Source organism: Rhinatrema bivittatum, chromosome 6, assembly GCF_901001135.1.
Source record: "Rhinatrema bivittatum chromosome 6, aRhiBiv1.1, whole genome shotgun sequence".
Lineage (NCBI taxonomy): Eukaryota > Metazoa > Chordata > Amphibia > Gymnophiona > Rhinatrematidae > Rhinatrema > Rhinatrema bivittatum.
The window spans coordinates 189,889,153-189,903,251 of record NC_042620.1 but is presented as its reverse complement, the minus strand read 5'-3'; the positions used below and the strand labels follow the sequence as shown (position 1 = coordinate 189,903,251).

General features: G+C 39.4%; 1 protein-coding gene across 1 annotated transcript in view; it reads right to left on the bottom strand.

The window, feature by feature from the left end:
* PARD3B (par-3 family cell polarity regulator beta) overlaps positions 1–14,099 on the bottom strand; it is a 2,091,605-nt gene that overhangs the window by 1,323,533 nt on the left and 753,973 nt on the right. The window contains 1 exon segment of the mRNA XM_029606318.1: positions 4,235–4,344. Within this exon segment, the coding sequence (XP_029462178.1) occupies positions 4,235–4,344 (110 nt within the window).

The window sequence follows — 14,099 nt, the reverse complement described above, 5'->3', positions numbered from 1 at the left end:
GTACAATGCACTCTCTACCTAGCTTGTTTGAATGGATTTCTTCACATAAGTAATAAAGAAGAGAAGATCATCTACATATAAGGAAATCTTGTGTGTTTTTTCATTTGAAACCCAGTAATACTAGAATAGTCTCATATTTTCTGTGCCAATGGTTATAAAAGCCAGATTAAATAATAAAGGATAAAAGCACTACCTTATCAGGTCCCTCATAACACATCAAAGTGAGGAGACAGAGTGCCACTGGCCAGTATTTGAGTTTGGGGATTTTTATATAGGACCTCGATCATATGTATATATTCCAGAGTATCCGATCAAAGGTTTTATCAGCTTCCAAGGATAGGACCACCCCTGGAATTTTACACCTTCTTGCTACATGGATGATATTAAGTAAATGTCTAGTATTGGTCAGGATTATTTAGCTGTAGAAGAATATGTTCTTGACTAAGTTGTAGTACCTTCACCATGATTTTAAAATCAGCATTAATTAGGGAGATGGGCCTATAGGAGCAGCACTCTGTGAGATTGTTTCCTGATTTCGGAATCAACATAATATAGGCATCCAGTAAATTCCCTGTCAGGGTGTTAGGATTACATAGAAAGTTAAATAACTCTGTCAGAGTAGGAGCCAACTCCTCCTTGAAGTTACAATAATAATACAAGGGGAAACCATTGGAGCCAGGACTTTTTCTGAAGAGCCAGGGATTTAATGGCCTGAACAATTTCTAGAGTTGCAATGGGAGCTGCTAACAATTCCCTGGCTGCTTCAGTAATCCCAGGTAAATGAATGGTAGAAAGAAAGAGTGTTATCTCTTCCTCTGTTGATAGGGTAGGATCATAATACAACATTGCAAAATGATCTCTAAATGCTGTTAAAATGTGATTAGTAGACTGGACTAAAGCACCCGAAGGCCTTTTAATGATATCAAGAAAATTTAAGAACTTTTCAGTCTAATGAACATAGCCAGCAGGATGCCTGGTTTGTTACCACTTTCATAAAACGTCGGTCTATTAAAGTGTAATTTGTTTTCAATTTACGCAGATTGTAAATAGGATATTTCACCCCTAGCCAGTTGTAAAAATCTATAGGTTTTTTGAGAGCAATCTATTTTATGTTGACATTCTAGCCTAGCTATACATTGTAATAGTTCTTTTTGTTGGGTCAGAAATTGCTTTTTCCTATGACTAGCCAAGGAGATGATTTCATCCCATAATACGGCCTTCATGGTTTCCCAGTACAATCGAGGATCACATTCATCCACTAGATGATGCCTTTGAAAATCATGTGTAACCTTAATCTCATCTGAGAAACCAGGATATTTAAGAAAAGGTAAATTGAGATGCCATCTGGTTCGAGACTCACAATCTCTCTGTATCCTTACTATAAGTGAAATGGGATGATAATCAGAGAAACAGGAGGACAATATTACTCAATCCATTACTTTTCTGTAAATATTTACATTGTATAAGAAAAAAATCTATTATATCATAAGTCTGGTGTCTGCTAGAGGAAAATATATAACCCCAGCTATTTGGGAGCCATTCCCACCATACTTCTTTGAGATCATAAAACTGAACAAGATTCTGATTTAGTACTGGGACAGAAAAAGGGACACCTAAGTAATGTGATCTGTTCATGGCAGAGTTCAAGCAAAGGTTCCAATCCCCACCTATAACAAGGAAAGATCTCAATCCAGTTGAATAAAAGACTAAAAATAATTCTCTGAACCACTGTTAGGCCCATAAACATTTACAATGAGCAACTCAATTCCAAAAAAGTATGCCTTTGAAAATCACATATCTGCCGTCCGGGTCTTTGAAAGATCAAGAAAAAATCAGTAGCCAGGATTTATGAAAGAAGATGCATACACCCCTACATCTGGTATTAAATAAGACATAATACACAGAACCCACCCAGACCTAACAGACTTTTCATTCTCTACTTTAGACAAATGGTTACCTCGAAGAAAGCAGAGTTGGACTTTTTGTTGTTTAAGAAATTGCAAAATCCTACTACACTTAATTGGGGTGGATATCCCTCTTACATTCAAAGAGATAATTTTCAAACTGGAAAAAGACAAAGTGCAAACGTTAAACAAATAATGCAGTAACATTAGGAAAAACTGAAACAGAAAAACCTCTGTCTGTAGAATTTGACATGTATTATTGCCAATTTGATAAAGAAGGATACACAATTCTGTAATGTGCCTGTTTTTACAGGATATCTCCCATCCCCTTTGAACTAGAATCCCAAAACCAAAAGGTTTTTGCACAATAACTCTTGCCAGGAGAAAGTACCCCAAACACCCCAACCACTCTTCCCCACTTATGAACATAAAGTTACCCAACAACAATCCCCTTTCCCATCCCCTTCCCAAATTCTCTTCAACCCCTGAACTACTCCACTGTAGTCAAATAGCCAAAATGTTTCCACTACCAAGCGGGTAAAACAACCAGGCTCGGAACATGTGCTACTCCTTCCAAATCTCAAAATACAAGTCACAGCAAGAGTGTCTGTGTAGAGAAAATATCAAAATTGTCAACAAGTACAGAAAAAAAATGTCTTCAATAATAAAACAAAAGTGGCCCCAGAGTACAAATCTTTGAAGCCGAAATGTAAATATCAAACAACAAAACTGTACTGAGAAAATACACATGTGTATAGGATGATATCTACAGCTCAGGCGGCCCAGAGAACAAACTCTGGGACTTAGTAGCAGCGGCAATCATCAGGTTTTCAAAAGAAAATGTCTCAGACTGCACCATGTTAAAAAAAAAAAAAAAAGCCTATCCACGAAATTCATTGCAACATAAAAGAAAACAACAAAATAAAGAAAACCAGGGTTACATTAATCCACAGAGTCATGACCAAACAAAGCATGCCCTGCCTGATCATAATGTCTGCAGGCTGATGGTCAGGTGCAGCCGGTTTCACACTGTCCATGAAGCAAACAGCAGATTTTTAAAAAAGCATCACTTCCTCCAGAGTTTGAAAAAATGTGAATTTGTCCAATTACCCCTAAGTTTAAATTTGGCAGGGTACGGCGATGCAGATTTCAATCCATCCTCTCTCATAGCAAGCACTTCACTTCTTAACAATTTTGGCACTTTTTCTGCACCACAGCAGAAAAATTGGGGAAGACAAAAATTATTTTACCTTGGAAGAACAGTTCTCTTTTTTTTGCTTGCCATATCTAATATTTTCTATTTATAGATGAAATTGCGCAGGCAGGCCACCATGGTACACGATCATTTCACATGACTTAGCTGAGCTTCCAGTCTTCCTTTAAATCAGGGGTATACAAACTTGAACCTTAAGGGCCACAATCTGGTCTGGTTTTCAAAATATCCACAATAAATATTAATCAGGCAGGTCTGTCCACATTTGTTCTGAGCACCAAATTAATTTGTGTATCTTGGTTACCTGGAAAATCAGATCTGTTTGCAGATCTCAAGAGTCATGGTTCTGCAGCTCTACCCCAAATTAGTCCAGCCTTTATATTTTAGGGGTCAATCTTTAAATAGCCTGTTTAGTTGAAAACAATGCAGGCATGTATTTACATGCATATTTTATGCAAATTTCAAGGGGAAACAACCCACCTAGAATGAAATGGAATCATGTCTTCCAATTACTGTCACTTATATCTCTTTATAAATAAATAGCTGAAGGGAACAGACACTGGTTTAGTTATTTAAAAACTTTGAAATTTAGAGTCTGTGATCCTTCCAGCCCCTTACCTTTTCTTTAGAAGGCAATGGAAAGCCACCTTAAGAGTAGATGAAAGCTTTAAGATATTTTTTTTTCTCTATCAAGAAGTGGCATGAATTAAGAAATACCCATTTAAAGGCACTGTTTCAGACATTCAAATCTACAACTTAATTGCTTGAGATTTATTATATACACCATATGCTCTTACATCTCATCAAGATATTTTGCTCTTTTCAAAAGCATTTTAAAATAATATATTTTTAGAATGTTCTATGTAGGGCTTCTGCAAAACTTGCAGAAAGAATGAATACTTGCAAAACCCTTTCTTGGACATGTTACTTATATATATATATATATATATATATATATATATAAAATAGAAGAAAAAAAAACCCCACAGTAGTGCAAACGTTTGAACAGTATGAAGTCCTTATTATGTAAAACTACAATTCTGTTTAAAACTCTTCACACAAGTAAGCAAGCAAAACAATCTGTTCATTCGCTAAAAGTGAACCACAGGTTACTTACTGCCACAACAGGTTTCAGACTCTGGTCATTGGGGTGTGAAGCACCTGGCTGGAAGTCAGCAGGTGGCCCAAGTGCCGGGTCACTGCTCCTTCTCACTAACAGTGGTGTGCCTGGAAGATAAAATACAGGGTCGAGGGTCAACAGAGCCTTGGGGGAAAGTACATGACACAATGCAATTTAATTAAAAAGACTTACAGCCTGCTTTTTCAATTGGGCTTTTTTATTTCTGTGTTGATGTATGTGCCTGTAAATTATTTGATCTAATGGTATCATGTTGTTTGCTATACTTTAATATGGTGAAATAAAAAAAATTAGAAACTCCAAATATAAACACTTCCTACTGTGCATGGAGAAATGACACGGGCCAGTTGCAAACTCACATATGAAAAATGCTTACAAATGAAAGTTGAAGTCTTTCAAAATTAATAAAATAAAACCATAATTGAAGAGACATGTCTCAGAGGTCTGACAAATTTAAAAAGGTCATAACCAGATATGTCAACATGCAGAATAGCAATAAATGAATTTTTTAAAAATGTTGGTGGTTGGAAGGTCAGTATTCTTTTACATTTTCAGAGCGTTTTTCTGGCAATTATCTGTACTAGCAATACAAATTAAATAAAAATAAAAATATTTTCATATTATATAAAAGCTAAGAGATAAAGTAACAAAAATAAAGAAACTGAGTGTATATTGTTGCGCCATCCTTCATTGTTCATAACTAAGCATATGCATAACTGCTGTGGATGATCAACTCTTGAAATCTCTAATAGAAGGTAACATAGTATTATTTCTGAGCCAGTAACTAGAACATAATTAGACACTACCTTCAGGAGTTCCCAAACCTTTTGAATGTGGACCCCCCTTTGCAACCTCAAAAATGAATGTGGATCCATGTTTCTCTTAAATTTTTACCTGCAGTTATGTGCCATTTATATATATATCTAAGTCACTAATGTAATAACAAAGAAATAATTATATGTACATCAGACTCATTCATAATCTATAAAACATATTGAACAATGCTTACTGATATAAACTGAATACATGTAATTGAAAAGCACAGATAAAAATGTTTAAGGATGTACTCATTCAGTAAATCCCACAGCTGGATCTATCTAGACCTGGGAGGGATGGTCTGGTGGAAGGATGAAGAGATACCGACTGACAAAAATGAGCTGGTAGAGAGAGTGATTGGCAGGGCTGGACTGTTGGAGGGAGATAGAGAGAGAGAGACTTGGGGGGATGGACTGGAAAAGAGAGAGGGGGACTAGTTGGAATGGACTGTGAAGCAGAGAGAAAAGAGAGAGTGAGAAACTGGTGGGGAAGGAGGAAGGACGTGTGTGAGACAGGCTCACATCACTAAAAGGGAGACATGGAGAGAGGTTTGGTGCACATATTTCCTTCCCAAACACTGTCGTTCCCGTTCCCCCCCCCTCCCCAAAAAAAAAAAAAAGGGTATTTTTTTTTTAATCTTGGTGGGGGTCTAATGGCTCTCTAACTACCACTCAAAGGGGCCACTCTGAAATGGATGCATATTTTCTGTGCCTATTTCTTCTAACACTACAGCAAAAGCAGGCATGTCTGCAGGATGTAATAATGGAACAGCATGGAAATCTACCTTATAAATGGCCTGTGACCGACGGCCCGCAAATGCGCAGTAGAGCGCAGCTCTACTGCGCATGTGCGGGCAAGGATGTCGATCAGAAAAAAAAAATGGCGGTGGGGCCGCAGGAGCGGGAGGAGAAGCAGCGCGCGCGGTGCCGCTGCTTCTCCTCCCCAGATCTGCCGGCAGATCTCGGGGGGGGGTGTCACTCCCGCGCCCCCCCCCACCGAGATCTGCCGGCAGATCTCGGGGGGGGGGGGTGTCACTCCCGCGCCCCCCCCACCGAGATCTGCCGGCAGATCTCGGGGGGGGGGTGTCACTCCCGCGCCCCCCCCCGAGATCTGCCGGCAGGAGCGGGAGGAGTTAATGGAGCCGGGTGAGGGTTGCGGGAAGTCGCGCTTACGGCGCCGGGAGGAAATGGAGGTGGGTGAAGGGAGGGAGGGAGGGAGAGGGGGACTGAGTGAGTGGGAGGGAGAGGGGGACTGAGTGAGTGGGAGGGAGGGAGGGAGAGGGGGACTGAGTGAGTGGGAGGGAGAGGGGGGGACTGAGTGGGAGGGAGTGAGGGAGAGGGGGGACTGAGTGAGAGGAGAGGGAGGGTGGAGAGGAGTGGGTGGGGGAGGGGGGTGGTGAAGAGTGAGGGGAGAGAGAATGAGGGGGAGGTGAGAGACAGAGGGATGTAGCCCGTTTTAACGGGCTTTACGGCTTGTTAGATAATAAAACGTGCACAAGACAAAATACACAAGACAACACCCGCATAAAAGCCAAATGCAGAAAGCAGTGGGAAAAAATGATACTAAATTAGGTGCAATTGAAAAAATGTTCTAGACTCGCAAGGGGTACCTCTAACTTATTGCTGATTACATTGGCCCCATGTTACTAAAAAATAAATTGTTTCATCTCCTACTGGCCCTTTTTTCTCCATTACTGGCATGAATGTGGTTGTGTGTCCATGAAGCCTTTTCCTAGCCGGGCATTTGGGCCACTTAGCACAGATGAGCCCTGCTGGGAGAGAACAGGAGCCAGGATGGGCGAACTGGTAATCTCTAAGGGCCGGGCCAGAGCCACAACATCACTGGGACCTGGACTGGGACCGAAAGCCGCCAAAGCAGTAGGATCAATCACAATCAGCAAGCCCCGGGCATCCAGTGGGGAAAAAGCTACACGGACCCAAAATCTGGCATCAGAAAACTATTGAGGAAATGGAGGGAGTTGAAAGTAGCTCAACAAAGCTAATGCCCACAATGGAGTAAACGGGCCTATATATAGGTGCTTCTACTAAATCCTGCCCTAACCCAGGTGCTAAAACTAGTTTAAAAAAGCCCCACACTAAGCAATCTCCCTGCTAGCCTTTTAATAGATAATTATCTCCTTTACATGCTATTTGCATGGAATTGTATATACTCTGCCGCGGGTTAGTGCGCGGGTATGTGAGCATGTTTTTTCCTTGCTAAACGCATTATATATGCACATAAAGTTAGCGTAGAAAAACACGCGTAATTACCCATGCAAAAACCCGCAGCAAGTTTTGCGCAGCTTATTAAGTCAGCCTCATAAAGAGGTACCACTACAAACATTTTGCACTGTTGTCGCAAGGTGCTGAGCATGCATGTGAGCGGTATCTCTAGATTGAAAAACCAGTAACATAGAAGCTCTGGCAAGTTGCAACCATCTAGTAAAACTACCACTAAAATTATTCAAGAGTATCAATCAATAACAATTATTCTATATGGAGTGAAGTCTTGGGTCTATACAAGATAGGACAGGATCCCAATATAAAACCTGCTCCTCAACGTCCACAATAGCCTGAGTTCACAGAACCTTCCCCAAAGGGTGTTAAAGCTGAACAAGGACATTCCCCCCTTCTATTTATCACAGAAAAGTATTAGTCAAATTCTGGTGTCACCTCAGTTACAGCAACACAAACTCCCCTCCACTACCAGGAACATTGTATAATACAAAATTCTGCAAAAAATATACTCTGAATCTAAAGGAACCCTGCTCTTCTTTAACACCCTACTGCCAGGCTCAAACAATAACAACTCTACTTATGAAAAGACAACACTGTAAATATTACACAAGGCCCAAAAATACCAATATACTTTCTATTAGAAAAATAGAACACATCAGGCTGCTATAGATCCCTAAAACAATAACTAGCTTGTAATTATGTAAAATATAAAAAAATTTGTGTTTTTATTTATTAATATTTTTATTCTATATTTTTTCAATAACTACCTCAAAAAATGTATATTAAGAGAGAGAAGAACTCAGCACTGGCTGAAAACGTAACAAACTGAATTCATTGACAGTTGGTGCAATCAAGGGTCACAAAACCTCTCTTTTTTTTATTTTGAAAAATATTTGTTTTTAATAAAATCTTTTATTCAAATTTATAACTTGTCCTAAAACTTTTCATATGTTAAAATTAAAATGGTTTTTTTCAGGTTCCCCCTCAAAACAAGATGGTTCTATCACATATAAAAAATCTAGGTGGCTGCCTCCAGGTCCCTTTGACCAAGTGCTTTTGACATTTGAGAAACTTATACGATTGGAGATCAATAAATTGGGGCTTCCCCCCTTTCTATAAATTATAACACTACCAATTAAGAAACGTTGGCCATCAAATCTGCAGCAAATGACCATATTATCATCAAACCTGCTGACAAAGGGGGCGGTATCGTTAACCTTGATAGATCTAGTTATATTGAGGAGATAACATGCCAAATACAGGATTCTGAGTTTTACTGTCCTTTCTCGTCCGATCCTACTCCGGACTTACAAGACACTATTAAAAAAATTGGTACAGCGCACTTTGGACCTTAAACAAATCACCAATCGGGAGGCACAATTTTTACTCGTTGACTTTCCTGTCACTCGACCATTTCCTCTGTCCATTTGTCCTTCTAAGTTGTTCATTTGCTCGTTATTCTGCACATCTTATCACAATTCTCCGTGATTGATCTATTCCATCATCTCCATTCATTCTGGTTGCACTCAATATCGTTTCTTTATATTCCAACATCCTTCAAGAGGATGTATTGTTTCTTGTTGAAGAAATTTTTGCCTGCCGCACTAACACCATTCGTGTCCATAAAGATTTTTTAGTTTCTCTCACCCAGTTGGCTCTAATAAAGAATTTTTTCCTATTTGATTCTACCTTTTTTCAGCAGATTAAGGGGACAGCCATGGATGCAACCATGGCCACTAGTTTAGCTTGCTTATACGTTACCGATTTTGAGGAAAGATTTGTCTATTCATCATCCTGGTCTTCATTTATCTATTTGTGGTTACGGTATATAGATGATGTTTTTTAGATCTGTCTGGGACAGAAATTCAGTTTTTTCTGTTTCTTGATTGGCTTAACAACTATAATCGCCATTTACAATTTAATTTCAATACACACCATATTCAAATTTCTTTTTTAGATATTCTCATTTCCTATGATAATGATAGTTTTACCACCTCCATCTTTCGGAAAGAAACGGACCAAAATACTCTTAACATTTGACAGTCACCATACTTATGCTCTAAAACGTAACATCCCCAGTTGTGTTTGATGAAGACAGAGTTCCTTACTCAAGCTAAACAGATGTTTACACCTTTTTCTCCTGGCGTTATGATGTGCGATATAGCTTAACGGGGAGGGAGAGGAGAGGGGAGTGAGAGAGAGAGCCTCTGGGCAGGCACACATATTAGTCAACTTTTTATACCTCAGTAATAGGGGCCATTTCTGAACTCAGGGTGAGGTTTTGGTGGTGGGTTAGGGACTTGGGTGGCAATTTTACATGCACAGTTACCAACAGTAAAGATTTTGTGAGATTTGGAGTGATGAAAGGAATAAAAAGATTAGATTTATACCTAGCTTGATGCACTCTTTACCTAGCTGCAATCAAGCTATGTTGAGAGTATAATATACAATTCTCATCTTTATGTATCTTTCATCTCACCAAATCTTCACTGGATGTCTACTGTGCTGTTCATACCTATGTGCATGTAAAAATGCCCTCCAAAACTTAGCACACCACCAAAATCTCACCCTGAGCTACCAGTTGCCCCTCTTACAATGGTATAAATAGTTTACTTATGTGAAAGCTTTATAAAGAGTCTCTCTCTCACCAGCAGCAGCCCAAAATATGATAAAAACTTGTCTGGGCACTTCTCTGTGTGCAATGTGAATATCGCAAGGTGTGATACATTTAACGCACATTGCAGTAAAATAGCTATGCGGTATCAGGAAAATTACCCTAACCATATCCTTTTTTTTTTTTTTTTTTTTTTTTTTTTTTTTTAATTGTGGGTGCTATTTTTCACTAATTTTATAGCAAAATGATAAATCTAGTTCAAACTGATGAGTGATTTAAAAAAGTTAAAGTAATGGTCAAATGTTAGGGAAAAAGTGCAGTCATGTATTTGAAGTGCAGAAATCCAACGGAGGTAATGAGATATTGATAAGCATCCATCAGAGAAGAGAACTCTGGGAGATCAAATTGATGATCTTAAGCAGGGACCCCAGTCTCCTGTGATTCCAAAGCCGTAGTAAAGGCCATAAAATAAAGCTTGTGGCGTGGAATTGACAGCCCTGGTCAAATTGCCACAGATACCAGATTTGATGGGTATGCAATGTTGGCAAATTGTTCCTTTACTCTACTCTTCCTGTTGAGGATAGAAAGAGGACAGCAGCATTACAAAACCTATCACAGTAACATAGTAATCATGGTAGAAAAGGACCAAATGTTCAATCCAGTCAGCCCAGTAAGCTTAAGATAATATCTACCGTGCTGTGTAGGCCATCCCCAGTTTTCTCTTAAGGGTAATCAATGCAGTTACCCCCAATCCTTATGATAAGGGTATTAATATTTACAATCAAAAACCATGCAACTGTCAAACCCATAAAAAATTACTGCTAGTAACATTGTTACTGGGTGAGGAGCCTTCCAGAAAATTCTGGCAAAACTGACTTGCTTTACTTTTAGAGCAGCCTGGTGCTTTTTCCCTTATGTCCGCTTATCACTCCTCCAAGACTGTAAAAGTCGGGGCCTGTGTTGGTTGACATCTGAATCCAATTCCCCATTTTTTCCCCTTGCTGTCAAAGCAGAGAGTGCTTCTGCTAAGGGTAGAACTATTGAGCTGAGGGGACTACCCCCATGTATTATTTTCTTCATTTCTTTCCTCTCACCTTTAGGGACCCACATTGTTTATCCCATGTCTCTTTGAATTCTTTCACTGCTTTTGTCTTCATCACCTCCTCCAGAAGAGCATTCCAGACATCCACCATCCCCTCTATGAAGAAATATTTCCTGACTTTTGTTCAGAATTATTCACCCTGAAGCTTGATTTCGTGACCGCTAGCTCGATTCATTCCTTTGGAAGTTCTTGCATCATTAAAACTTTTCAGGTATCTGTATCATCTCTCCCCTGCACCTCCTATCTTCCAGGGTATACATATATAGGTACTTCAGCCTCTCCTCATAAGTCATTTGATGGTGATCCCACACCATTTTGGTTGCCATTCCGTGGTCTGCTACCATCCTGTGTTTATTCCTTTTGAGATACAGTCTCCAGAACTAAACACAGTGCTCTAGGTGAAGCCTCACCAAAGACCTGTACAAAGGGTATACCACCTCCTTTTTATTACTGGTTATTCCACTCTCTATGCAGTCCAGCATTCTTCTGGCATTAGCTACTACCTTGTCACATTGCTTCTCTATCTTCAGATCACTAGACACTGTCATCCCAAGGTCTTTCTCTTGGTCTTTGCACAACAATCTTTCACCTCCCTTCTCAAATTCCTTTTGGATAACCGCACTCCAGATGCACCCCAGATGCATGACTCTGCATTTCTTTGCATTGAATCCCAGCTGCCATATCTTCAACCAGTTTAAGCTTTCATAAATCACATTTCATTCTCTCTATTCCTTCCAGTGTCTCCCCTCTGTTGCAGTTCATCCACAAACAGACAAATACCTTCTATCCCTTCTGTAATTACTTTAAAGAAAGAATTACCCAGAGGATTAAGAACATAAGAACATGCCATACTGAGTCAGACCAAGGATCCATCAAGCCAAGCATCCTGTTTCCAATAGTGGCCAATCCAGGCCATAAGAACCTGGCAAGTACCCACAAACTAAGTCTATCCCAGTTATTGATGCTAGTAATAGCAGTGGCTATTTTCTAAGTCAACTTAATTAATAGCAAGTAATGGACTTCTCCTCCAGTAACTTATCCAAACCTTTTTTAAACCCAGTTACACTAACTGCACTAACCACATCCCATGGCAACAAATCCCAGAGTTTAATTGTGTGTTGAGTGAAAAAGAAATTTCTCCAATTAGTTTTAAATATGCTACATGCTAATTTCATGGAGTGCTCCCTAGTCCTTCTATTATCCAAAATAGTAAATAACCAATTCACATTTACCCATTCTAGACCTCTCATGATTTTAAACACCTCTATCATATCCGCCTCGGCCGTCTCTTCTCCAAGCTGAACAGTCCTAACCTCTTTAGTCTTTCCTCATAGGGAAGCTGTTCCATTCCCCTTATCATTTTGGTTGAACTCTCGGAACCTTCTCCATCGTAACTATATCTTTTTTGATTAGGACATTTTCCGTTTGAATCACCATTCCCTTTCTAATAATTCCCAACATTCTGTTTGCTTTTTTGACTGCCACAGCACACTAAACTGACAATTTCAATGTATTATCCCCTATGACACCTAGATCTCTTTTCTGGGTAGTAGCTCCTAATATTAACCCTAACATTGTGTAACTATAACATGGGTTATTTTTCCCAATATGCATCACCTTGCACTTATCCACATTAAATTTCATATGCCAATTGGATGCCCAATTTTCCAGTCTCACAAGGTCTTCCTGCAATTTATCACAATCCCCTTGTGATTTAACTACTCTGAATAATTTTGTATGATCTGCAAATTTGATTACCTCACATATCACATTCCTTTCCAGATCATTTATAAATATATTGAAAAGCACGGGTCCTCAGATCCCTGAAGCACTCAATTGCCCACGCCCCTCCACTGAGAAAATTGTCCATTTAATCCTACTCTGTTTCCTGTCTTTTAACCAATTTGTAATCCACGAAAGGACATCGCCACCTATCCCATGAATTTTTACTTTTCCTAGAAGCCTCTCATGAGGAACTTTGTCAAATGCCTTCTGAAAATCCAAATATACTACATATCCCAGTTCACCTTTATCTACATGCTTATTAACCCCTTCAAAAAAGTGAGGCAAGACTTGCCTTGGGTAAAGCCATGCTGACTTTGTTCCATTAAACCATGTCTTTCTATATGTTCTAAAAAACACAAAGGAAGGCGATCTATAAAAGCGGACTCCACTTGTGCGGACAAACATGTTTGTCCGCACAAGTGGAGATCGATCCGTGAATGCTTTTGCAAGATATATTATTTGTGCTGGTCATATAATGGTATATATGATTCTCCATACACAAATTGTTCAATTTGTGAACTGAAGAGAATACACTGAAGCCCCTGAGGCAGCCGTCTTGATACGGCGAAACTCGGCCAGAGTCGGGCTACCTTTGTGTCTCCACTTCAATAAAGGAATTTTATAAGACTATTGGCATCTATTCCTTTGTTCATCCTTTCTATATGTTCTGTCATTTTGATATATAGAACACTTTCCACTATTTTTCCTGGCACTAAAGTCAGGCTAACTGGTCTGTAGTTTCCTGGATTGCCCCTGGAGCCCTTTTTAAGAATTAGGGTTACATTAGCCACCCTCCAGTTTTCAGGTACAATGAATGATTTTGATAGGTTACAAATTTTTACTAATAGCTCTGAACTCTGGGTGTATCCCAACCGGTCCAGGTGATTTTCTGTTGTGAATCGGCCTCAAAAGGCCTTGCATTCTGTTGTGAGCAGTGGTTTTAGTGTGCCCTTGGGCCTCAGCCTGACCCAGTTTGGCACTAGAGCCGTGGATTTGCTTACTGTCCCCCTTCCAATCATTAATTCAAATTTGATCATATTATGATCACTACTGCCAAGCGGCCCCACCACCTTTACCTCTCTCACCAAATCCTGTGCTCCACTGAGAATTAGATCTAAAATTGCTCCCTTTGTCCCATCCTGCTCTTTTCTGTGTTATATTTCTTTAAAGTGATGCAAACATTTGATATACACTATACAAACCATGAGGATAATAATTTGAAAACTTTATCAAAGTTGAAATTAAGTTTGTTTTTATATGGAGATATATATATATATATATATTTACAAA